We start from the raw sequence: 27,370 nt of genomic DNA, 5'->3' as shown, positions 1-27,370 counted from the left end.
TGCCAAACCCTAGCTCGCAGCTTCTGTGTTCATTGCACCGATTAGTGCAATTTGCTCATCATCGGTTTAACCAGTGATAGCAAATTGTTTTCGTTTTGATCTTTTCGACTTGGATTTCTTCACGGTCTCTTCAATTCTTGTCCTTCGGGCCTAGCTACGCCTATCTTCTCTTTGTCATCACTTAAATCTAATAGCCTGAGAATGGTCATCTTAACAATCATATTAATCCAAGTGTTGTGTTGTCTATATCAATCACCAAAATATTATATTGAAATATGGCATGAGAGGCCATTTTCGCTACAGCCGGCCGAGTGGGTCTATATTAAGTTGAGTCGCGTCAAAGTATGTGGTGCGACTCAGCCTTCACAGGTCAGCTGCGCGGGTGTGCGGCTGGGGCGCGCCCCAGCGTGGTAGGTCTATCACGTCGAAGGATGTGGCGTGACCCTTCAGCGTGCACGCTAGTTGTTGTGGCGTGACTAAAAATGCTACTTTTTAAAAGTTTACATACGCATGAATTATTATTAAAATATTGGATTAAAAAGGATTAAAATAAAAAATTCGCAGGTGCTAGAGTCGACTATAGAGGGAGCTTGAGGAGGTAGACAACCATGAGATCTTAATAACCTAGCTAGTCGTAAACCATCATCTGTCCATCGCATAGAAATCGCTAGATTCCTCTGTAAGATGCTGTTTTGTCATCGTTCCTGCCGTTTTCATACTTTCTTCTTTTTCTCGTTCGAATATTGACCGCCAGCTGACGCTGAGATGCCCCGTGGCTATATATCGCGCGGGCTGCAAACTCCAAATCCATCGCCTAAAGAAAAATCAGTTGGCGTTTGGGCCTTTTCTTTCGCATATTTGGCCCAACAATGCAGTGTGGCTGTTAGCGCATTCTATTTCCGGCCACCGATTCGCATTAAATTTTTTCGTACAGTTGGTCTGTGGGCTTGCATGCAACATGGATTTATTTTTCTTGCACGGAATCCAATGTGGGAGATGTTAGGCGATTTTTCTTGCACGGAATCCAATGTGGGAGATGTTAGGCGAATCATGTGCATGCACAGCTTGCATGCAGCACGCATAATTTATTTTCTTTCTCACTGCATGTTTATTTTTATGAGAACATGCAAGCTGCAACATGCAAGACGGTATGATCTTTTTTCTTCTTATTTATTTTAATTTTCTTTCTATGTTGTCCCTCACTGTTTTCATTTTTTTACTTTTAGTCTTTCGGTGGATAATATTTTTGGCATGTATCATATCTTTATTTTTTCTCCCCTTTTATTTTATTTTTTTTCTTCTTTTCTAATATTTTTATTTTCTATCTTTCTTTTTCTTTCATTATTTATTTTTTATTTTTTGAAGGATCGATGATAGGGATCGATGAAGTAACTAGGCTTATACACATGCATACATGATGACGCTGCCTATCGCTAACAAGATGTTTTCTTTTGCTTGCTAGCTGACTGCTACGTGCTGTACAAGGCGATGGAAGGTTCACATTTATGAGCGATTCATACTCAATGTCTACTAATTTATTTGTATTGTAGAGTTAATAGTTGATGTGTTAAATAATTTATTTATTTTATATACTATTTATTTAGCATGTGTGCATATGCTTATAGGAATACTTTCTGCAATGTATTTGTTTTTTCTTCATGTAAAATTATCTGTCTGCGTGTAAATAATCTGTTCGAAATGCTAAATTATTTGTTCTCTATGTAGAGTAAATTGTTTGGGGATGTTGATATATTTGTTCGTGATATTCATTTTCATTATTTAGCCTATACAATTAAATGTTCGTGATATTTAATATTGTGTTCGTGGTACATTATTATTTGTTCGTTATGTTTAATTTTTTGTTCGTAAAAATATTTATTTGTTCGTATTGTTAAAATATTTGTTCCCAGTAGTTGAAACTAATTTTTTTAATATTAAAAAATATTTTTTAAAAAATTATGCAAACATAGGCAAGTGTGGTCTTATTTTTAAGATGTTGTCATAAGAAAGATAATGATGCAATTCAAATTTAATTTGGATGCTCGGTTTAATAGTTATAACTTTTTTAATCTTAGATTACTTGTCTATTTCTGCATGCACAGATGCTCTTCTATTTAACCGGTGGTATACCCACAAATTTGATTGGATCTGCACGTGAAAATTAATAACAAGGCTTAATTGCAAACCAATCAATCCCCAGTTCCCCACCCTCGGTCCAGCCGCGTCCGCTGAGATGTGCCATCTAGAGGAGGGAGAAGAGAGTCAGTACCTCGGGAGAGTCAGGAGTGGATGGCCCAAACGCAGCTCAATGAAATTTGAGGGACCAAGGCCTAACTCCACTTTTGGCCCGGCCCATAACAAGCAAGTAACAGCAGGGAGGCCCGATCCATACTTCCGCGAAACCCTAGCACCGCTATATAACTTCCCTATCGTGCTCCTCCGCGCACCCTCCCCGCAACCGCGCCGCCGCCGCCGCTACAACCGCGCGCCTCGCTTCCTCTCCCGTCGCCGAGATGGTACGCCGCCTCTCTTTTTCCTCCCACTCTCCCTGCGCCAAAGAATTGTACCTCCTGTGGATTTTGTTTGCGCTCGGATGATCCGTAGTTACGGGAGCTTCTCGAGCTGTGCCGTCGCGCGAGATCCTAGTGTTAAACGTGGCAGTTCAGCTCCAATTCGGTATGCGCTCGGCGAGACTCCATAGTTTGGTATGCGGTATATAGGACTTTGGCTTGATTTTCGCGTCCAGCAATCGTACTTTGGAGCAGTCTTGTTTTCCCATTCCTCTAGGAACTTGCAGGTCTTATTGTGTCCAGAATCCAGATAGGACTGGAGTCCTTCGGAGTATATGAAATTGTGAAGTGTTGTGATTAGTGTGGCATAATCTCTAAGTCTGCACCAATGTAACTATAATAATTTTATGATATTATGGTATTTATTATCATAAATCCGGATGCATCAGGGTGTTGTATGCGTGGGTTTCATCCTGAATGCCCGTGCAAGATGCAGCTGATTGTAAAAAGCTGTCTAAATGCATTCTACATTTCTCATTCAATGCTCTGATGAAAATTAGATCTTATTTTAGACAATCAAATGACTGTTAATTTATGTTGTCCTCATGTCAAGCTTGAGCCACTGTACTGCACCCGCAACATGAATGTAGCATCCAGTTCTAAGTTCAGCTGCTGCATTCCATGGGTTGACTTGAGTTATTCTTTTACTATTCTGTTGTCCATGTAACCTGAAAAAGCAGCTTGTGTTTTTCTGCTAGATATTTCTGAAATTAGTTTGAACTCTAGAGACATGGTAATTTCTGAAATAATCACTAGCTTGACTTTATGATATTTTAGCATTTAAGGAATTAATAGGTAGAACCTGGAATAATGTTTTGTTCTTGTTGCGTATCAACCTACCTGAGTGTGTGCTATCTATTGTATCGGTAATAACCTTCCTATATGCTAGTCTTGAAGCTGCATTAGTACTTTGCCGTTATAGTTTTACCAGTTACATTGCATTAAACAATTTTAGTAAGCATCTTAGTGATTTGTTGTTCTTGTAATGCCTATGCAGACGAAGCGCACCAAGAAGGCCGGAATTGTTGGCAAATATGGTACGTGCTTAAAAAATATGGCTTATTTCTCAATTTCTGATCTTGGATATGAAGTTAACCTTGCAAATTGCAATGTTGTAGGAACTCGGTATGGTGCTAGCTTGCGTAAGCAAATCAAGAAGATGGAGGTATCTCAGCACTCCAAGTACTTCTGTGAGTTCTGTGGGAAGGTAGGTCTTCTATTAATTGATCTGATCATGCATTTGAGTTTGCTGTTTTTGATCTATGTTTACTGCATGCTGTCTTTATGTACTCTTCACCACTACTTGATTGTTATGATTCTGCGTACTTGAAAGTATCTGGTCTTCTGAAATTATATTCCTTTGTATATTTTGTTTGTTTTTTCATATTTGAAATGGTTCAGGTTGAGCTGTTTTTTTTCCCCTAAGACATGGATGTGAATAGAATGATATTTTTCCCTAATACCACCTGTATTGTCTTTCCAGTTTGCTGTGAAGAGGAAAGCAGTTGGAATTTGGGGATGCAAGGACTGTGGGAAGGTCAAGGCTGGTGGTGCTTATACCATGAAGTAATTCTTTGCTGACTTGCTTCCTGACATCCAAAACCATGCATTGATAAAGTATACTTATAATTCTGTTAATGTGTATTTGCAGCACTGCTAGTGCCGTCACTGTCAGGAGCACAATCCGTCGCTTGAGGGAGCAGACTGAAGCGTAATTGTAGCTCTTCTCATCAGGCATCCTGGGGTTCTCTATTTGAATGACTATATATGCTGTTTAGCCGAGAACATGCTCCAGTATTTTTGGTTTTTGCTTTAGGATATCTGAAAGTGTGGTGCTAAGATTTGTACTTGGTTGCCATTATGACTTTGACAAGTGATATTTGATGCTATGCCCATCCTTATGATGCCAAATTTTCGTTCTAGTTTTTATGCATCAGCAGCGGTTTTCGATGCCTTTTGTCTCCTACGTTTTGAAATGATACTGTTATTATTGTTTACACACTTCGAGTTCTTTTGCAACAACAAAACTAATTTCAATGCGGGTCTGGTTGTTCTTTTGCTTAGATCCTGTTACAGGTAACATGTCTAAGCATCTGTGACAGGCAGCGTGTAAAGCACCAGGGCTAATGCATCATTGCTGCTGCATCTTCTGCTGAAAACTGAAATGGTCTGTTTAGGCTCACTGCATAATTTCAACTGTGGCCTAGCTCTAGGCCAATTGTTCAATAGGCCAGAGCGCCTCATGGTGAGGGGATGCTGGTGGTGCGTTTGAGCGGCAGCCTCCGCAAGCAACAGTTGACCAATAGCATCGATCACGCTGCAAGCTACACAGCGTGGGCGTTTGCCTTCAGGCGAACCTCTGTAACATAGCATGGCATCAAAATGTTTGTAAAGCTTAGATTCAAATTGTTACAACATGCTGGGAGCCTGACTTTGTGGTATAGATTTGTGTATTATTCAGAGCATAATAGAATTTGGCTCAAGCAAGAGTGTGACAGCATGCGGATGCAAAGGACCGTGCCTCATATGCTCAAGGATTTTGAGCTGGGTTCCGTCACGGGCAAAGTCGATCTTGGAGAAAGCTTAGGCATTAGGATTCAGAAGAATTAGATAACAATGAAATGATAAACTTTACTTTATTCCAAGTGAACAATAATATTGGATGCGATTTCCCAGCACTAACTAGAAAATACCTACCAACATGTCCGACAAAAGAAAAAAGACTAAGAATCACTACAAAATGTCGAACCCGGCTGTTGGACTGAAATCATGGTTTCAGTTTTTCTAACCACGTCAAGATTATTTCAGCTCCTTTCTCCCATGAACAATCTAACATCATATCGTGAGCTACACCTTCCACACATACTGGTTGCACTCCATAAAATCTTGAAGTTTCTGAGAGCCCTTCAGAATCCTAATTTAAGGAAACAAAAGCAGTTAATGAAAGGAGGAAAATAGTTCCTTCACATGTATTCAAGTCACTGATAACTATGAGGAATAGGTGTATGAACTCGTGCATTTTAAGTTGGAGTAAGTCAGTAGAAGGGTCAATTACATGGTAAAAGTTGTTGCTGTAGTACTTTAAAGTTCCGTCTTATCGAATTTGCAACGTGGATACTCTGTACCACAACTCTTTAAACAGCGCTCTTTCAAATAGTACTACTGTTATTTTTCTATAGCAAGCAGAACTGTAGAAAAATGTAAATGATCAATATCTCACAGACCACAATAATATGTATGATTGTTGATATTGCAAAGTCCTAGGCATTTGTCATTGTAATACTGAACTTAAGCAGCAGTTATGTGGATAAAATATGATTAAAAAAGTCAAATGCAATAGAAATCAAGATTTCGGAAACAAGATATTGCATCACACTATGTGTTTGAGAGGTGGAGTGAGGTTTACTCACAACAATAAAATCATTGATTGCACCCATGACAAGAACTTCTGTTGTATTATTTGGTACAGAAGGTACAGGCAGTGCTGCATTTAGCTTCCTTAAGTCAAACAATGGCAATTTTGAGCTCTCCTTCATTAGTGCTTGGTACCTTCAAGATAGTGAGGAAGACATTAAGTTGTGACTGAAAAACAAACAGTAACAATGCAGTCTATAAATGCGTCCTGAGTTCTCCATGTCCATTCCTCAAAATGACGACCTCATATGAAAATCTTTGATTTGGGGAAGCTTAGATGAAAGAGAATGATAGATGGTTAAGCACAAGCAAATTCCAATCAGAATGAAGAGAATAAACTATGAGAATATGTGTACAAATATAGTTACTAGGACTACTACTACTACAACTATCACTACTACTACAATTACCATTATTACTATGACCGCTACTCTGAAATAGCATGAGTTGATGTCAATGAAAACAGCTATAGGTTACAAAGTTGGCTCATCCCTATGAGATAGTGGGTCAAAGAAGCGGCTATAGCGGAGGCATTGTGGAATAAATCACTATCTCATAGATTCAGAAACAGAAGGTACCATTGCCACTAAGGCACCGTAGGTGCCAAGTTCATGATGCTGAACACTATAACAATATATTCAAAAGATTATATTTGAATGCAAAAGGAACTGTCATACATCTCATTACCTTAACACAAGTTCAACATCCATTTGTGGTGAGAAAAATGTTTCCTTACAGAGGGACAATGAATTTGCATATGCTTTTGCAGCCAAGCTGAGAGTCACCTGATAGGAAAATTATAGAAATTGTGATGGTCACCAATTACATAACTAGGTTGATATAAAAAAATTAATAGAAACCTCTTAAGATACATAGGAAGAGAAATGTGATGATTTCTAGTAAGGTACATGTGCATTATTGTACGCAATTCATTTTATGATAACCTAGATGATGTCAGTAGCTATCAGTTGTCTATGAACAAAACAATTATCAACAAGGACACACAAAATAGTGAGGCAATAAGGAAAAATATCACCAAATATAGCTGGATAGTTCAGAAAATTTAAATAATAACTTAAAAATAGAATAGAGAAAAATCTAAGGAATATGATTTGCTTCTACAATGGTAAACAAATGAGCATATCTCATTTGTAATGGAGATTGATGGTGTATTTAGGTCTAAAACACAGAATAGATGTTTGAGCATTTTATTGATACTAGACAAAACTAGGTTAGCTCAACAGATCCGATTGAATAGTGATGATCTCAACAGAAAAGTGTAATAATGCAGATCCATTTACCTTGACCGCAGCAACTGGTTTAGTCAAAAGGTAACGCCATACCAACCCACTGCCGATAAATGATACAAAGGAGTTGCAGAATGATAAGTAAAATAACGATCGTAAATATGCAATGGTCAATAGATGACTTGAGAAATACCTATTTCCTGAGGGAGGCACAGAACATACAAGGACAGCACCAGCAAGCTTTGGATGAGATTCTGAACCTAGAATCAAGAAAGTTACATCGGACATACTTTGAAATAAAACTAAGGGATAATCATTCCACACTTTGCTTGCAAACATTTCGAATCTAAGTGATATGTCAATTCTACACTTCTATCTAACTAAATCAATGAACAATTTGAAACAGGGCGATTAATCAATACGTATTATGTTTTGTAGGTACCTAGCCTAGCACTTGAAGACATGTTAAGACAAGAAATGATATCAGGATATTGTGTAAGAGGACTAAAAAGGAATTCTAGAAATGCTAAGGGAAGTATCTGATTTTATCCTGTTTAACTTCTCTCTGTTATCTAGGGAGAATTGACAGATGCACAATTAGTGTAGAATTGTAGACGTGTTACGTTTTTATTATAAAATTGTATAACCTCTGAGCAATAAATTTTCATACCAAATTGGTATCTAGAATCTATGCAGCAGATAACATATCCATATTTAGGAGTACCTGTCAATAACTATGATTCCTGTTCAGCTTACAACAAATGACCATGTAGACAAAACAACTCAGGCGCATAATTAAAAAAGTGAAAATAAGCAAACAGAAACTTGAGATCCTCTGGAAAATCACTCAAATTGTTGACTCTCTATTTAACTGATTTATAATGTCAAGATAAAATTGGCTAGATATGCTAAAGTGCTCCAATTAGCTTGCTGTTTTTGCTCCAAATGTAAGTAAGCAAGAAAACCATTGGAGAAAAGATTTGGATGTAGCATTAGCATGTATATGTAGCTGAAACTTTTGATCCTCTGAATGATGGAAAATCAGTTAAGATGGAACAGAAACATGCAAAGAATTGTCATAGCAACAGGAAAGTTGAATCTGAGAAATCTTTGAAGGAGCATACCTTGCAAGCATGATATGTATTGCTGCACAATCAAGCCTCCAAATGAATGTCCAATAAGTACAGGTGGAGAGGGGATCTCCTTCTGGATGAAATCAGCAATATCGCAAGTATGTGTCTACTGCAAGTAAATCATATGTTGGCTTAACTCTAGTGAGACAATGAAATGGACCAGCTCTACAGCACAAAGTAAAGTATTATAGTGAAATTTCGGCTTAAACATATTAATTTCTCGTAGGATGGCACTTGAAACTTTGTTAATAGTATATGTTATATGTTTTATATCTCCCAGTGTGTTACTTCAAATGATAGATTTACAGTGTTTAATAAATAAACACATAGGGACTAGATTGAATTCTCCACTGCTGCTTAGACAAATTACATCGAGTGTGCCAGCCACTGCCTCCTGTGGAACACTACTTTCACCCTGCAAAAAGTCCAGAACTAAGTTATGGAAGCTGTTAATGCCGAATGCTCTGCGCCTCTGCAAACAGATACTGGCAATGGGGCAATGCAACAACTATCTGGTCAGTTGAAGCGTACTGAATCATATATCTAGCTAAGATAAAATGCAACACATAATGACCCATCCACAAGCTGGAATTGTAGCCATTGCATTGTACTGAATCATCATCAGCGACAGCGACACCACCTACTGAAGCATTTCGACAGACACCACGCGCGACTTGCCTGCGCGCGGAGGCTGAGGGCGTAGCAGGGGAACCCGGCCCGCGAGAAGAAGGGCAGCCAGTGCTCGGCCCAGCACCAGGCCGCGTGGAAGCTCCCGTGCACGAACACCAGCGGCGGGCGGCGCTCCCCCGGCGCCAGCGGGGGCTGCGCGACGACCTCGAGGTCGAGGCCGCACGGCAGGCGGTGGAAGCGGCGGGTCTGGCCCTCCTGGAGCGCGTAGGCGCACGCGGCGCGGAGGAAGGGCCTCGCCGCCGCCCTCCTCCTCATCCTCGCCGCCCGCGCCGGCGCCGGCGGCGAGGACAGGAGGAGAGGAGGAGCGGCGAAGGCGGCGGCGGCCATGGGTGGCCGTTGGAGAATGCGGATGGGGATGGATGCGAATGCGAGCGTGACGACTCGCGGTCGCGGAGCTTTTCGTTGACAGCGTGGATAATCCAGTCGGTCCAGCGATAAGATCACGGGCTGGGAGGGAGGTATTTGGGGAAAACCTGATCTATACTACTAATAAACCTAGCTCATCCAACTTAGCAAAAATAATTACGCAATTAAAACCACTCACATGCACAACTCTAGACCCAAAAACAATTAGATCTCGTTTAGTTGTATGTGTAAAATTTTTGAAAAATAATTTTTTCATATTTAAAATATTAAACATGGCACCGTATCCTATAAAAATCATTTTTCTTTTGCAAATTTTGAAAACTCTAATCCTTTCCATAGATTGTTGATCCGATGGCTCCCTGTACAGGTGGGTTTCTTTTGCACTTCCATCATTAGCACTTAATCACGTTTTTCTCAATAACCCCCTCATCACCAAGCATCGGGGCAGTCTTCGACGCGGCGGCCGCCGCCATGAAGACTGCCCCGGGCGCCGGATTCACGACTGCCCACGGCGTCGCCGCCATGGACTCGGACGCCACCGCCGCGGATGTTCAGGTGAAATTGACCACCTCCTCCTTCCATCTTGCTCCCTGCTGCCGAGGGAAGCAAATTAATTTCAATGTGATCTGTGCGCACAGTCAGTCGGCGTTAGCCATCGACGTTGATTCTGTGAAACTATCACTCCTACAAAGACTGGACATTTTCTGTTGTTCTTTCTACCACCCAGTTCAGCAGCACGTCACAAGCCAGCTGAAGCAGCACGTTCACCCACTTCTGCCCGGCCCTGAAGTGGCAAATCGTGGACGGGCGGCGGTGAATCGGGGGCGGGCGGCCGCCATGCAAATCGCGGACGGGCGATGGCCATCCCAATCCACGGGCGGCGGCGACTCAATCGATGCGGCAGCGGCGACTCAGTCGCACACGCAGGACGGGCGCTGATCCACGGGCGGGCGCCCGGGGCAGTCTTGATGGCGGCGGCGCCCGTGTCATCAACCATGGTGCCGGCGGCGGGCTCCATGGAGGCGCCGGCGGAGAAACTGCGGCGGCATCGGTGTCCAGGAACGACGCGACGCTACGAAGGAAACGAGCTGATCGGTATCGTAGGAGCCGATGCCTGGTGGTGAGGGGACAGGGGGTTATTGAGAAAAACGTGATTAAGTGATAATGGGGGGGGAGCTTAAGTACAAAAGAAACCCACGTGTACAGGGAGCCATCGGATCAACAATCTGTGGACAGGATTAGGGTTTTCAAAGTTTGCACAAAAAAATGGGTTTTCATAGGATATGTTGCCATTAAATATAGACTAATTATAAAATTAATTACAAAACGTGTCTGTAAATTACGAGACGAATTTATTAAGATCAATTAATTCGTCATTAGCATATATTTACTGTAGCAATTAATGTAGAAATTTAGTGTCTAATCATGGTCTAATTAGTCCCATTAGATTCGTCTCAAAATTCACAAGTAAGTTATGCAATTAGTTTTTTATTTCGTCTAGATTTAATGCTTCATGGATATAAGATTTATAGCATGTCAATCTGAGTGCATCGATCACCGTGCAATCCCTGCTGAATTTTCTTCCTCCCAATTTTACTTGGTGATTGAAGGCAGGCCTGTTTTTTCTACTGTAGCAAACAAACTTGATCCGCTGGAGCAACATCTCACCGAAGGCATTGTAATTAGGGTTTTTTTGTTTCCTCGCCGTTACAATTTTTAATCTTTGAAGAATGTCATTACAATTTATCTTATTAGAAATTTGCCATCATTACAATTTTGTTTATCCCGCATCCATGCCATGTTCTATATCTCTAGCGTACCTGAGCCCGTTATGTACACTTGTCTTTTGATTGGGCCCACCTCTAGCTTGCAAAGGCCGAGGGTACCTCCCGGCCTGCTTGCTCCTCATCTTATGCTGTTTCCAGCAGACCTGGTATCCCATCCCGCATGCGGAAAAAGCGTATCCGGAGTCAAGTGTAGCATATTCCAGCAGATCTCCGACGCGGATGCGCAAAATAGGAACCAGCCCGTCGCGTACCCCATATCTGCGCGCTTCTCTCTCCTTACCGGATACAATCTTGCCTAGATGCGCACGCTGCTGGAACGCCCGGATTCTTTCCGAGTTGCAAGTGGTGGCCCATGATGTGCATCCCATGTGATTTCCGCATCCGCAATGGTGTGCTGCTGGAAACAGCCTTAAGCACACGAATCTGTGACACCCTAGATGTCTATGGTGCTAATTAAGCATCACAAACCCCACATCAATACATCATGCATCATTAACCAAGAAAAATGGAATTAAATACATTGTGCTTGCATGTGTATGTGTATGTGTATGTGCATGTGCATGTGCTTGTGGATAAAAATATATCTTTATAAATTGCCAATATGTTTATGTTCACACTCACCATGAAATGACAAATAAAATGCATCAACATGCACTCTAGGTGGTGTTTGGAAATTTTACAAGAAGAATTAAATTTCAAATTAACAGTGGTCACATGAAATGATGAATTAATTCAAATGCTAACAAACATGTCTTGAAATTAAATTTTAAACCATAGCTCAAATAAATGTTTGCCTAAAACTAAAGTTGTAGAGTTTTGAATGATGAACAACTTTCGTGTTCAAGTTTTTCAAGTTGCTACACAGAAATTTGAGAAAAATTTAAATTCAAACTTGAATAGAACAATAATACACATTTATCAAGAGTTTAAATTTAACTCTTGATGATGCGGTTTTCAAACGAGTTTGTGCCTGAAATGAAAGTTTTAGAGCTCAAAATTTTCTACAACTTTCGTGTTGAAATTTTTTCATGTTTCCATTGAAATTTGTGAGAAAATTTGTGTCCTTCTCTCTCCCTCCCTGTCCCATGTGTTCACTGCAGCCGAGCAGGGCTCGACGGCCATGCGGCTGGCGATGCCGGCCACCCCGCTCTGCGCCAAGGGCCTCGCCCGACAGGGCACCGACCAGCCGCGCCGCGCCGCGCCCGACAGAGCTCAAGTTCCATGCATGTTCTAGTAGCCATTTTTGGTCAGTAGGTTTCACGCTATAAATTTAGCCTTGTGTAAAGTTTTAATGGTAAGTGGACATGCCTAGCTATAGGTTTATTTATATCTTGATTTATGCCTAGGTTCGATTGATTTATTTCTTCATGATGTTCTATTGTGTTTCATGAGCTAGAAATTTTACAGTGTCTCTATACTAATGTCTAGTTGCTGCAGAAAAATTGTGGAAATATTTGGTTATGTCTAACTGGTCCAACTAATTTATGGTACGAAGAAATGTACTAAATTATGAAAAATAGTTTATCTACTTGAAAATATCTAATATGTTTACTAGAGCTTGTCCTTGAGTGAATAATCATGCTAGTAAAGTATGAGCCTCTAGAACTCAGTATAACTTTCTATGGAAATTAATCTTTATACATGCAACTATATCATGTTTTATTTTGCATGCCTTGTGTACTGCTGTTTTAAATCTGAAAATTTGCAGTAGGCTCAAAACAAGATCGGCAACACTCAGTTAAATTTTCATTACTAGTACTTGCATAGGATGCTCTGTATAATAATTTAATCTTGTTTCTAGCAGTGGCTGTGTTTTTCATGTTTATTCTGCTTCATGAAACTTGATGAATTTTATACAGTAGATTGTTGATTAAGTTTGGTACTCTGTGTAAAAATACCATAACCAGAGGATATGAGTAACTCTATTTTTTTAGATATACATGGTTGGCTAGTATTTGTTAAAGTGCTTGTGTTGCATGAGTTAGAAAAATTATGAAACCCACCCCTAGTTCTTTTATGAATTAATTTGTATTAGATAATACTCTATAAATGATTGCTCAATGTTTTGTATATGAGGTGCTTCACAATTTAACTTGAGTTGTTGGATTAACTTTATTGTGAATTAATTCATGAATTGTTATCATCACAACAACTCAAGTGCATTTCATATAGATACGACTACTTTCGCTGACGAAACGTACGAGCTGGTGCCCGAGTCCGAGAGTGAGCAGTGAGAAGCTCAAGCTAATCTAACTGAAGATGTTGAGGACCTGAACCAAAGTTCAGAAGAGCCCAAGGCTAGCTTTGCTCAAGAAGCTCAGTATCATATGCACATTGGTAGTCATGAACTTGATACTGTCTTCCTAGTGGTGCTTGTGAAAAAACTCATGGCTGACCCTTTGTAGGTAACGGTGGGGCTAGCAGTCCCGAGTTGCAAGGCAGTTCAGCTATTCGGTGTGCATATAAGAAACGGTTGACCTGTGTAGTCCGACGGGACATATACATGTCATGTGTGTTAGGTCCAGCTTACAAGATTAAATCAGATCGATTCGCCGTGACTCACAGGATATGAGAGCCTTGATCTCTTTGTCATATCGTAGTAAAGGATTGGAATAGGAATGGAACGATGACATGAGATATGTTTATGACACCCTTGAAGGATTAATCTGGTATACCATGCTTGCTCTAAATATTGAAATTAAGTACCTACTCTTAGTTGCTTTCTAGCAAAAATAAACTCCAGAGCCAAAAGCATTTGCATGTTTAGATAGTGGGCTAAGTATACCCATAATCGGGTAATCCTTACTGAGTATTAGTATACTCAGCCATACTTGTAGCTTTATTTTCAGATGAGACTTTTGAGGACATAATTGCTTTGGCCCGTTGATAAAACCGGAGTTCCTCTTCTCGCAAGAGTTTTATCAAGTCATCACCGGACTGATTCTAGATGTTAGCTAGTAGCCAGAAAACTTTGTAGTGATCTATTATTAGCCATCTTACAGCATGAGAGTCTGTGAGAGCTTCGTTTCAGAGAGAGAGAGAGAGAGAGAGAGAGAGAGAGAGAGAGAGAGAGAGAGAGAGAGATTATGTGAGGGATGTGAATTACAAGATGACTATAATGATGATGGGTGCTGAGTTATTCAGTGTTCTTATTCAAAATAAATACTTCGCATACTTATATATAAATAAAGCGGAACAAATTTAATTTGAAAATTCAAGTATATATTAAAGAGTTAACAAAAAATCGAATCTATACATCCACATTATCAAAAAAATCATCCATAACAATATATGTACGTCAAATCATGGGCCACATAGCCCCAAAATAACATGCAGAAGGTACAATTAGTTATATTTAAGGCATTTGAAAATAAGCTGGTTCCAAGTTCTAGTAGAACTTTACACAATCATAGAACTTTTATTTTTCTCAGTAATCACGTTGGTGTGACACCCGTCTCTATCGGCTCACGTTCTTGGTGAACTTTGAATCTACTTTATGTCATTTTCTTTATCAGAATTTATCGACTTTTCCTCTCAGAGAATCTTCAGGGATGAAGATATATAACACGTGAAGGTATTAGGGGGATGTGTGTGTGTGTATTCAGTCATTCCAGATACCTTGTTTTTGGTCTGGTTCAAATTTCGAATACCGTAATAAATGTATCGAGCACACTATTGCGTAGTGTTCCCCTCTCCCAGCAATATACTCTCCTCCCCGTCTCATATGCACACATCCCTTCTAAAATAATGAGGCCAAATTTCTGAAGGACATGAAACTGTAATCGAGAAGACAAAGCAAACTGAATGCCCAAACATACAAAAAAAGTGTCTATTTGATAAATGAATATGCAGGTTTCAAGTACGTTTACCTTAACCTTATATATATTCAAATAATTAATAGAGTTAATGAGTGCTGTGTGATGATTCTATCCTGCATAACATTAATACCTGTCTTGACACCGATCTAAATCAACCATACAAGATTTGGATACAATCATAGATAGGTGCTCTCACAAATCAACTCAACATGGGAATTTCATTTTTCTCCTTCAATAGAAAAACTAAAGCTGGACATGCTTCCTTTGTTTCTGCACCCTTGAATCTCATTTTGTATGTATCTACACTATTTCAACATATATAGTCAGGCGAGTTAAGGTTGCTTGGGCTTTTTCATATATAGCCATAGGCCAAGAACTGTGACCCCATCCTGCTCCTTCCTTTCCCCTTCTTCCTCTCTGACAAACGCTCTCTACGTCACTGCTTCAGCATGCCCATATGCCTCTTCGCTTAATTATCAAGAAGTTTCATTATCCTCTTGCGCCCTTAACCTCCTCCTCCTCCTCCTCCATCATCGCTATCGACCACTTGATCTGCTCCCACATTATGCTAATTTAGTCTCTGATGAGATGTGCACTACTACATAAATGATTTTCAGCAATGCCTCTTTTTTTTCCAAGGGCGGGTGTAAATGTACCCCGCTCCTACAAAAGGAGGGGGTACTGTAGCAGTTGACCCGCCATCAGCCGCCCCTAAAAATGGAGTTCGTTTTCAGGGGCGGCTGATGGCATCAGCCGCCCCTAAAGATCTAATTTCTAGGTGCGGCTAGTGGCATCAGCCGCCTCTGGAAATATGTTTATAGGGGCGGCTTGTGGGGTCACCCGCCCTTGAAAAAGAAACCATAAATATCTAGGCATGTGACCTTCTTCTTCCTCGCGACAGAACTCTCTCTTCTCGGGGAGGTGCTGTCTGAAAATACCATAAATTAAAAATATAGGAGGGAAGGTTTTGAACTTGATTTTCTTGGAGATGGGGGCTCTAGGAGGTATGTAGATGCTAACTCTATGGTTTTCCTAAGCTTTTGGGTTAATTTGAAGGCTTCAATTGCTCTCATATTCCCTAGCTAGATCTAGATCTCCATTGGATGGATTTACCATGTAAGCCACGATTTGCCTCAAGTTTTTGGATAAAGTTATGCTAAATTAGATGGTGAGCATAATTATGTAATTATTTGCAACCAATCTTCTTGTTTTAGCCTCATTTTTAGGAAAACAAATTACTAGATATATAATGGAGAGAGAAAAAGAGTTGATTTCCCCTTTTTTTCACATAATGTAATGGGTTGGGGTTTGAATTTTTTCCCCTTTTATTTGTTTGCAATATCTACTCTTAGTTGTTGAGTTATTTAGCATTTATTTCCAATATTATTTAAGAGCTTGTTTTAATTCGTTGAAATTATCTATTGATTTTCTGTTGTTGGTGTTTAGAGATGGATAGGACATGGATGTATAAAGCACGAAGGACGGATGCATATTTCCGTGAACAACTTAATAAATTTATTCAAGCTGCGGAAAACCATGCAAAAATTGAGAAGACACATTTGATACATTGCCCGTGCAAACCCTGCAAAAATATGAGAGTATTCAGCGATACAACTATAATTAGATCGCATGTCTTGATTAGTGGTTTCGTAGACAACTACATGATCTGGAATAAACATGGTGAAGAAGCACCACCTCCGAGAGAGAATCAATTCGAAGAAATATTGCAAGACCCCCAGTTTAATATATTGTTTGATGAATATGATGATGCGTGCAGTGATGATGAAGATGTTAGTGGTGGCTATAGTAATGGTTTGGAGGGGGGGCATCTATATTGGCAGTGATGATGATAGCGATGAACTTGATGATGATGATTTTCTGAGCCAGTTGTTACGGCACACCAAAGCAGAGCTGTTGGTCGGTAGTGCAAAGGGGATAGAAAACTTCGAGACGGTGAAGAAATCAGCAGAGGAAAATATATACGAGTGATCTAAAGAATGTCCGAAACACTGGACTGTTCTTCGTTTTGTACTTGAGCTATTGACCCTAAAGGCTAAGCACAGCTGATCAAATAGTAGCTTCAATGATCTCCTCGCTATGTTGGCCTGGTTGCTTCCGAAGCCAAATAAAGTGTCTGCAAATACATATCCAGCAAAGAAGCTTGTCAGCCCGTTCACAATGGGTGTGGAAAGAATTCATGCATGCCCAAATCATTGTATTTTGTATCGTGGGGATACTTTCAAAGACTTGGACAAATGCCTTGTATGGTTTGCAAATAGATACAAAAACAATGCTGGTTATTGTGGTGGCGATAACCAAGGTCCAACAGACAGGAACAAAAGAAAGAGGCAGGGTGCCTCAGTGGAGCCACCAGACACTACTTTAGGCATATCCGAGAAGCAGAGGCGAATTCCTGCGATGGTTATGTGGTACCTCCCGGTTGTCGACCGCCTAAGACGCTTCTTCTCGAACCCAAAGAATGATGAATTGATGCGCTGGTGGGATTCAGATAAGCGCAAGAAGCGCGACGGAAAGCTTCGACATCCAGCCGATGCTCGCCAGTGGAAGAAGTTCGATGAGTAATATTATCTGGAATTTGGAAAGGACCTGAGGAACGTTAGATTTGCGTTGAGTACGGACGGAATGAATCCATTTGGTGAAAGGACTAGCACGCACAGCACATGGCCGGTTATCTTGACGATGTACAACCTGCCTACATGGTTGTGCCAGAAGAGAAAATATCTTCTGTTGTCCATCCATATACAAAGACCCAAGCATCCTGGCATCGATATTGATGTTTTCCTTGAACCTTTGATGCAAGAGATGGAAACACTATGGAAGGAGGGTATCGATATGTTTGACGATTTTACATGGCAAACCTTTAATCTCAGAGCTATTATCTTCACCACCATCTATGATTACCAGGCTCTATTTGTCCTTTCGGGACAGATCAAAGGTAGAACGGGCTGCACGGTCTGCGTGGATGAGACTGTATCATCTTTTCTGGAAGGTTCTAGAAAGTTAGTTTACCTTGGGAATAGACGTTTCTTCGTGGAAGGACATCGTTACCGAAGTAAGAAGTTCCACAACTTTTTTGATGGCAAGCCTGAATTACATTCTGCTCTAGTAAAAAGAGATGGGCACTATGTTTTCAAAATGGTGAGGGCCATCCAGGTTAGTTATGGGAAGGTGACAAAAGATGGGAAAAAGAAAAATAGAGATAAGGCACTAATCGCAGGTGTACCATTTAAGAAACAGTCCATATTCGACAAGTACTTGCCATATTGGGGTGATCTTAAGATTCGCTATGCAATCGATGGGATGCACCTGAAGAAGAATGTGTTTGGTAACACGATTGGGCTCCTTTTAGAAACATCATCAAAGACAAAGGAAACCTTAAAGTCACGTCAAGACCTGGTAGCCATGGAGATAAGAAAGGATCTTCACCCTATTGAAAAGGGAAATGAAAGATATAAACTTCCTCCGGCTTCCTACAACTTGACACATGATGAGAAGAAGGCAATGTGCGAGAGCTTACGGGGGATCAGAGTGCCTAGTCATTTTTCATCCAACATAAAGAAACTAGTCTCGATGAAAGACCTCTCGCTATGCAGATATAACTGTCATGATTGTCATGTGTTGTTGACGGTGTTCCTCCCTATTGCAATTAGAGCGATCAAGCCAGTATACGTGAAGATGGTAATCACTCGGCTGTGCTATTTCTTCAACAAGATTTCTCAAAAGGTGATCAATGAAGATGAATTGAATGATCTTCAAGAATTTATTGGAGAGACTATGGCACAACTCGAGATGTGCTTCCCTCCTGGTTATTTTGATATAACAGAGCACTTAATGATTCATGTGGTCGACCAAATACGTGCACTGGGTCCACTTTATCTACACGAAATGTGGACGTACGAGCATTTCGTGTCCATTCTAAACCGGTATGTACTAAATCGTGCTTATCCTGAGGGTTCTATGATCGAGGGATCCAGTACTGAGGAAGTCATCGAGTGTTGCCTTGATTACCTAAATGATAAAGTATCCATTAGTCTGTCCGTTCCTCGCTTTTTTGGGAGGTTGGAAGGAGTTGGGATGATTGGGAGAAAAACATTTATTGCCAAGGATTTTAAAAGAGTGCAACAAGTACATTATAACATCTTGCAGCATCTCATGATAATGACTTCTTTAGTCAATGAGCACTTGAGCATGATTCGTGCTGAATGTAATGATTGCTCAGATGATTGGATCATGTGAGAGCACAAGCGTCGATTGACTGCATGGTTGAAGGATATGGATCTACTAGATGGAGATACCTTGGAAGAACAAATGATTAAAAGATTAGCAGCAGGTCCATCTAGCCAGGTCACATCATGGTAAGGGTATGATATTAATGGATATTTATTTTATACTGCCACAAAGGATAAGAAGACCGCATCCCAGAATAGTGGTGTCCGCATTGAGGCCTTGGACAAGAGAACAGGCGAAAGTACCACTTACTACGGTGTCATAGATGATATATTGGAAATACACTATGGTTACAATATACAAATACCGGTATTTCGGTGTCGTTGGGTCAAACACCCTAGAGGTGTTGAGGTGGATGCCTATGGACTCATGATTGTTGACCTCAATAATGTTGGTTACAAAGATGACCCATGGGTACTTGCTTCACAAGTTGCACAAGTATTGCATGTAGCTGACCCCGCAAAGAAAACAAAACATGTTGTTGTTTCTAGAAAACAAGATATCATAGGAGTTGATGTTATCAACGATGTGGAAGATTATAATCAGTACAACAAAATGAACCTCTTCACAGACCTACCACAGAAGATGAACATTATAGAAGTAAGCTTAAGAAAAGATGACAAGCCATGGGCACGCAAGGATGGCGAATCGAGAATTGTTACTGCTTGAATCAGTAGCTATTTAGAATCGAGTGCATGTAATCGGATTCATGAAACTTGAAATATTAGACCTATTTATGAAACTTAGAATATATTGTTGATCTCATATTTTTCCATTGTTCTATGGGTCTCAAAAATATTGATCTCAGATTTTTCCCTTGTCCTAATGGTATAAAAAATGGTAGGGTTAAATTTTCAATTTTTTGGATATGATTTGCTATTTTTTCTGAATAGAACTCATTTTCTGGTGAATTTTTAAAAATATTAAAATACATTAATAGAGGCGGGTGACAGCACCAACCGCCCCTACAAATAGTTTCCAGGGGCGGGTGGTGATGTCACCCGCCCCTACAAACAATTTCCAAGGGCGGGTGACATCACCACCCACCCCTAAAAACCATTTTTAGGGGCGGTTGGTGATGTCACCCGCCCCTGAAAATTCTCCTCCTATATATACTTGAGAGCTTTCGGACTTGGTCATTTTTCACAGAGGACGAAGGATGACGCCACCAGGCTGCCGAAACGTGACGCCGTCCTCCTCTGCCAGCGCGGCCGCCGTGCCCCTCCGCCCGCGCCGCCTCTGTCTTCCTCCGCCCGTGGCGCCAGCACAGATCTACGGTGCCGTCCTCCTCCACTCCGGTGCCGACGTCCTCCTCCACTCTGGCGCCGACCTCCGCGGCCGGAGTTAGCTTCCTCGTGCTGCCCTGAAGCTCCTAGGCCCGGCCACGCCCCGAACCCATCACCGGAGCACCGCCGCTGCCAAGAACTACCACTACCCCCCCTCTTCCTCGCCGGCGAGCCGCCTCCGGCCATCTCCGCCCCAACCGAAGCCTCCCTGAGGTAGCTTGCGGCTTCCTCTTGCTCTCCCACCCCGGTTCCCCCGTCGCCAGCGACTAAACCCGCCGGATTTCGGCCGGCACGCCTCCCCTGCTCCAAGTCCGGCCAAGGACTGCATTGCAAGGCCCCAAATCTTTCCCGGGGCCTCCGTGCAATGTTTTGTTTCTTTTTTTTCAAAATAGTGAACTTCAAAAATTCATAACAAATCGGAGAAAATTCAAAAAATACAAACTCAATTATTCTGAGTTCATTGTAACTGGATCCACACTTTTTGTTACATGCACTTTTTCATTTGATAAGTAGTTTTTGCTCTAGTATAAATATAAGTTTATTAGGTTTTTATTTACATCTCAAGTTATAGCCATGTACTGTAGGAGATCTTTGGACAGTATGTTGCAGGCTGTGAGTATAGACTTGTGTAAAGTTTAGAAGTCCATTTGACTTTTCTAGTTGTAGGTTTAGTTAAAGTTTTCTTTATGCCTAGGTTAAATAAATATATTTTCTTCATGTTCTTATACTAGGTTTATTGAGCTCAAAATTTTACTGTTAGAATATCTCAGTATCTAGTTGCTGTACAAAAAGTTTGAATGTTTTTAGTTAAGAACAATCTTATGCTGTTTTGGTTCATGATATTTAAGGAGGAATTTAGTTAATTTATGATTTAGTTGATATTGTAATATCAAAAATTAGGCATAAGATAATTTTTTTACCATTAGGCATGATATTTACTGTATAACAAATTTGTTGATCAATAAGTATGTTTTGATTTACATGTAGATTGACCAACGCCGCGCCGCCGTGCCAAGGTGACCAACCGATGGCGAATTTCTACCGTGAACACTTAACAATCTTTGACGAACTAGAGGTCGGGTACAATATCCGGCGTTTTTTCGGCCGCACAGTACTTGTCACCCCGGCTCCATCTCCAGAAGCTCCTCTACCTATCCCCGGCCAGATCCATCGCAGTGCGCTACGTGATGTAGTGTTACAGAACACTGGGGTAGAGCTTCTGCTAGAGAGTGTCTCATGTTACCTGACAGGTTACTTGCTGCTATCCCGTTCACCCGAGGAGGCCACTCGCATCTTGGCGGCACCATTCATCCGTATTGGGGAACATGTCCTTGCCCTCGCACCCTGGACGCCAAGTTTTGGTGCCATTGAAATACCCTATGATGAGCAACTACCACAACAACCCCTGACACCAGCTAGACGCCGACCATCACCACAAAATCGCGTACGACTACACCTGGTCATATCTGGATTGCCACTGCATCTATTTGCGCAGTCGCAATTGGTATTATCTAGAGTCTTCGCAAACATATGTCAGCTTCGCGACATCGAGAGGGATACAAGTGATTACTCACTCGGGGCGAACACATTTGCAGAATTGGAATCTATACCTAGGATTGTATATGTAGGCATCCAGAAAGTTGGACAAAGTGGTCCCTACGTGCAGCTGTGGCCATTTTGGATTCAACCATATCATCTTCCACCGGCTGACCCACAGGCAGTCGAGCAACACGAGAATGGTAACTACAGTAATAACAGAACCTTGCTTCGTTTATGTTACACTATTTCTTCTAACGATTGTCGCTCTTATTGCAGATCTGAGAGAAGTTCGAGTCCGATTATGTCTTTACCCACAACCCGCCCCTTGCCAGGGTGCGGGGCCTTCTGGACAAGGAGGTGCACAAGGACAACAACGTGTGCAATTATGTATGGTTCAACTAGTCAATACATCATCCTAACTACATACTTGAGCACACAAACAATTCATAAATTGCGCTACCTCATGTGGATTCTCATGCAGGTCTGATTGAGGAATATGAAGACAGCCCCTCTCCACGTGAACAGGGAAGTGGATCCACCATTGTGGAGGAGACACCACCAGACTCACCATCGGAGGGCACCGAACTAGATCTCAAAGCATATGGCGACGACGAAGATTCCGGCAACTACGAAGGTCCTACCCAAATAGTCTCCACACAAGGGTACATTTAGTTGAGCTTCAATCCTTATGTATACAACTATCCAACTAAAATAGAAGACCTTGTCTAGTCGTCTGTTTGCTAACACAACTCCTTTACAGTGACAAAGAATAATAATTCCAAAGATGAGAAGACACTGGAAGCGGCAAGCACTCAAGAAAACTGTGCTAGATGCCACGAGCACGTGTCCTCAGGCTTGCTCACGGAGTACCAGTCTGTTAAGCCCACCGGAGCAACGTCGTCGTGAAATACACGTTGCGCTATGTGTGCTTTATCATTTCCCTTACTTTCTCTATGGACTTGTGATAATATGGACTACTAGCTAGTTGTATGGATTGCATGTGATATTTAATGTAATGTATGGACTTGTATAATTTCCCTTGCATTCTATTTCCCTTGCGTTCTGTATGGCATTGCATTCTGAATGATGGAATGATTGTAAAATTTATTGCGATGAATATTTGATGGGGTTTCATATCGTGTGGAGGAGCAATTTTTTCTTTACCGTCGGTCATTCCTATGATTCTAGGGGTTGCGGGCCGGCGCGTTCAGACACTCTTAAACACTCTGCGGGCCCATTTTTAAACACTCTGCGTGTCAGTCAGGCATCATTCTTTCTCGTCACAGCCGCGCCGCCTCTGGTACAACGCGCCTCCGCCGCCGTCGTAATCGTTCGGAAAAAGCTAAATTTTCAAGGGTTAATTTTTTTGGATATAACTCATTTCAGGAGACTTTTAAAAATATTAATTCTAAAAAATAGGGAACCTAAAATATGAACAGCTAATAATATTAATTCTAAAACAAATAGTTAAACTTTTATCCTTACATTATTGTTCTGTGATAGTATAGGGTACTTGTACCCTTACATTACTGAAAAATAGGGAAAATGCTATTTTTTTGATAATATAGGGTTCTGTGATAGTTGTGAGAGACTATATATTCCGGTTTGCACACTATAAAATAAAAAACACACTGAAATATAGTTCTCCTAATTTCCCCTTGTTCTATGGGTCTCCACAATGGTAGGGTTAAATTTTCAAATTTTTTGGATATGATTTGCCTTTTTTAGGATATAACTTATTTTTAAAAGACTTTTAAAAATATTAATAGGGACGGGTGGCTTCACCACCCGCCCCTGAAAACACACTAATAGGGGCAGATGACATCACGACCCAACCCTACAAACCGTTTTCTAGGGGCGTGTGGTAATTTTACCTGCCCCTACTACCATTTTTCAACTAACTTCAGATATTCAATTAATTAATAAAAAATAGCAAAGGACACTTAAAAAAAGTCAAAATTTAACCCTGAACCTATTTTGACCAATATAGTAAAGCTAAAATTTGAAAACTACATTTCTTTGTATATTTACCTTGAGGGTGACGAAATCTACAAGTATAGGGTAATGTGATAGTAGTGAGAGACTATATATTGTGGTTTACACACTATAAAATATAAAACACACTAAAATATAGTTCTCATATTTTCCCGTGTTGTATGAGTCCCAACAATAGTAGGCTAAAATTTTCAATTTTTTTTGATATGATTTGCTATTTTTTTGATATAACTTATTTTCAGGTGAATTTTAAAAATATTAATAGGGGCGGCACCCGCCCCTGAAAACACATTAATAGGGCCGGGTGGCATCACGACCCGCCCCTGAAAATGGTTTGTAGGGGCGGCCCCTGAAAATCCCTCTCCTATAAATATCTAGGCAAGTTGGGGACTTAGCCATTTCTCGCGCTTTGCATCCCGATGCCGCCAGGCTACCGGATCTCACTGCCGCCGTCGTTCTCCGCCGCCACTTCTGTCCTCTCCTCCGCCCACGCTCGCGCCGCCCCGTCCTTCGCCGTCTGCTCAAGCGCGCCTGCGCAAGCGCCGCCGCCCTCCTCTCCTCCGCCCTCGCCTGCGCCGCCGCATCCTCCGCTGCCCGCACAGGCGCCGCCGCAGTCTGCGCCGGCCGTGCTCCGGTACATCCTTGCCGTCCTCTCCGCCGCCTGCGCAGGATATGCGCCGTCCTCTCCGCCGCACGCGCAGGATCCGCGCCGTCGGTGCCCTAGCGCCGCCACCGCCGGTCGATCCGCGCCGCCGGGACCGGGGCCAGCGCCGAGCTCCTCCGACCCGCCACTCTAGGCCAGTGCAGCACCGCAGGGCCGGCACCTCCTCCCCGCGCCTTGCCTCTACTCCGGCCGGCCGCGCCCCTCGCAACAAGAAAGGTGTTTTTTTCGGGTGGGACGACTGACCTGTGGGACCCGCAGGTCAGCCATTATTTAGGGTTTAGGATTTGTTAACTTTTATTTTAAGCACTTAACTTGTAAATTTATCTAAAAATTTAAAAATAGCGGAAAAAATTCATGCCAAAATGCCTGTATGAAATAAAGTGAACTTGGATATTGGTTGTGTGTGAAACAATGGAAACAAGGTTCCATTTCTTGCCTAGACGAAATCAAATTATATGTGGAACTAGGTTTATTTAGATCTTGTTACTTTTCTAGGTTAAATAAATTTCATACAAAAATGCAGAAAAATACTAAAATGTGTCCTCGATTTATTTGTAAATTTAAGGACCAATTTGTTTTTTTAGATGTAGATCGAAAAATGGATTACTATTGTTTTGATTCATGATATTTATAGAGTAATTTAGTAATTTAGTTTATTTAAGGTAAAATATGATGTCTCCATTATTTGTCTCTCTAGTAGTCGTAAATGTCTCATCCGTCGTCCCCTTCCCCACAAGGGGAAAATGCGATGACGCAAGATCAGGAAATTGAGCAAATTGCATCCCAGATGGACTGGAACGATCATGGCGATGCTCAAGATGAATCTGGGGATGACGAAGGTCCACAGATAGGACGTGGGGCTTACAAAGGCGGAGTGTGGCAGGATCCTCTTGATCCACATCCGTTCCCTGAAAGAGAAAGACGTTCAAGGTCGGAGTTTGATCCAGATTACATTCTGAGTCCAATTTGGATAAAGACTTACTAGCGAGCATTTATTATACATTTTCAACGACTACGCGTACTGAGTTACCGAATTGTATGGTCCATGTAGGAGCCTCCGACAGGAAGAAGTGATCGCCGACGCCAACCCGCAAACGCAATAGAGGAAGAACTTGAAGGCAATGAAAGCTCTGGTCCAGAACCTCAATCGACTTCCTCTGACAGCCAAAATAAAAGGAAACAGGGTTAGTGTGGAAGAAACAAATACCCCGAAGGCCAATGGACGGTCCATGTAGTTAGTCTAGCAGGCGAGCCCATAGAGCCTCTTGATGTTTGTGCAAAGTTTCGGAACGCAATCGGTTCTATAATAAGAACAAAGATGATTTTGGATCCAACGATCCTCGATTGGCTAATAGTTCCCGAGGGTAGGAAGGACGCGATGTGGCAACTATTGAGCCGAACCTTTATTTTGCCGAGAGGAACTCAAGATAAAGTGAAGCATTATGCTAAAAAGATGTTGGGTGAAAGTTTCCGCCGGTGGAAGAGTGAACTAAATACCAAGTATGTGCAGAAGGGCCGAACACCTTTTGCAGATTATGGGGACATCACACTACAGCAATGGGAAGACTTTGTTCGGCAAAAGAACTTTGAGGAATCTCTAGCTCTGAGCAAGAGAAATAGAGATCTAGCATTGAGCAACGTACATAAAGTCCGTCTTGGCCTGGGGGCATTCCAAAGGAAGGTCGATCAGTGGCTCCACGGGAAAAACACCAAGGTTCACTCCATGAGCGACAACTTCTCAATGTAGTTGATGATTTATATCGTTTCATATTGCATGAAGTGGTCCATATAGATGGATATTTTGTCCACCCGGAGCATGAACTGTCAATTGACTCAAAATATAGAAGCCTCCGTCAGTGGGATAATCAGCAACTCCGAACTGGCTATAGTAGCAATAGTCAGAAGAAATAGGACAAAACTATACAATTAATTCTATGTGCAATTTCATGATGAATGTATGTACTCTAATGATACACTGTAGTAATACTTTCTTTATAATTTTGTTTCGAATTTGTAATTAGTTATATTTAAACATCATCGATCAGAAAATCCTCAATTGCGTGATAGCTTGATATGTGAAAATTCACGCGAACCAGAAGTGGGAAACAGATTTGGTAAAAATTGGCGGGAAACAAATTTATAAAAATTGGTGGGAAACAAATTTGAAAAAAGGGTGGGGCGGGAACCAATTTCCAGGGGCGGGTTGTGCCACAAGCCAAGGATTTTCAGGGGCGGCTAAAGGTACAAGCCGTCTCTGGAAAACTCATTTTCAGGGGTGGGTCAAGGCATTGTCCACCCCTGAAAATCTTTTTTCAGGGGCGGCTGATGTCTTGACCCACCCCTGAAAAGTCATTTACAGGGGCGGGCCCTTGACCCGCCCCTACAAATCTCGATTTGTAGTAGCGAGATACAGGGGCGGGTATCGCGCCCGCCCCTAAAAATACTATTCTACCCGCCCCTACAAACCGTTTATGTAGTAGTGGTGCTTACCTCCCCTACCAATTTGAAATGTGTGTTCACCATCCTCCATCCTCACGTGGCTTAAGCGGTGCAACATCGCAACCACTGTAGACTGACAATATTTTGCGCCACTTAATAAGCCACGTGAGGGTG

At 41.6% G+C, this 27,370-nt stretch overlaps 2 protein-coding genes and 1 long non-coding RNA gene across 5 annotated transcripts; 2 read left to right on the top strand and 1 right to left on the bottom strand.

Moving 5' to 3' along the window:
* The first annotated feature begins 2,385 nt into the window (after positions 1–2,385).
* Positions 2,386–4,506, top strand: LOC120640707 (60S ribosomal protein L37a-1). 2 transcript variants are annotated; one of them, XM_039916619.1, is made up of 5 exons: positions 2,386–2,516; positions 3,568–3,607; positions 3,689–3,777; positions 4,054–4,136; positions 4,222–4,506. In XM_039916619.1, the coding sequence occupies exons 1-5, from the start codon at positions 2,514–2,516 to the stop codon at positions 4,283–4,285; spliced, it is 279 nt and encodes a 92-aa protein (XP_039772553.1). In that variant the 5' UTR covers positions 2,386–2,513; the 3' UTR covers positions 4,286–4,506. The 2 variants fall into 2 exon arrangements, with proteins under 2 accessions (XP_039772553.1, XP_039772552.1); XM_039916618.1 differs by lacking the exon at positions 2,386–2,516 and having other exon boundaries at positions 3,541–3,607.
* A 654-nt stretch (positions 4,507–5,160) lies between these two features.
* Positions 5,161–9,491, bottom strand: LOC120640706 (epoxide hydrolase 4-like). Of its 2 annotated transcripts, XR_005661972.1 has the most exons (9): positions 9,043–9,491; positions 8,735–8,779; positions 8,356–8,470; positions 7,425–7,491; positions 7,286–7,334; positions 6,672–6,769; positions 5,981–6,119; positions 5,626–5,758; positions 5,348–5,484 (listed from the first exon to the last, which is right to left on the bottom strand). XR_005661972.1 is itself a non-coding variant. In XM_039916617.1 (8 exons), exons 1-8 carry the CDS (start codon positions 9,379–9,381, stop codon positions 5,338–5,340), a joined length of 999 nt encoding a protein of 332 aa, XP_039772551.1. In that variant the 5' UTR covers positions 9,382–9,482; the 3' UTR covers positions 5,161–5,337. The 2 variants fall into 2 exon arrangements, 1 of the variants encoding a protein (XP_039772551.1); XM_039916617.1 differs by lacking the exon at positions 5,626–5,758 and having other exon boundaries at positions 5,161–5,484; positions 9,043–9,482.
* An 11,331-nt stretch (positions 9,492–20,822) lies between these two features.
* LOC120642981 lies at positions 20,823–23,177 on the top strand. The gene is made up of 3 exons (XR_005662818.1): positions 20,823–22,298; positions 22,375–22,760; positions 22,859–23,177. It is a non-coding gene; the product is annotated as an uncharacterized LOC120642981 (long non-coding RNA).
* Positions 23,178–27,370: the final 4,193 nt, after the last annotated feature.

The sequence above is a fragment of the Panicum virgatum genome, chromosome 7K (genome assembly GCF_016808335.1).
Source record: "Panicum virgatum strain AP13 chromosome 7K, P.virgatum_v5, whole genome shotgun sequence".
NCBI lineage: Eukaryota > Viridiplantae > Streptophyta > Magnoliopsida > Poales > Poaceae > Panicum > Panicum virgatum.
Note: the sequence above shows the minus strand (reverse complement) of the source record. Positions and strands in the feature narration are given on the sequence as shown.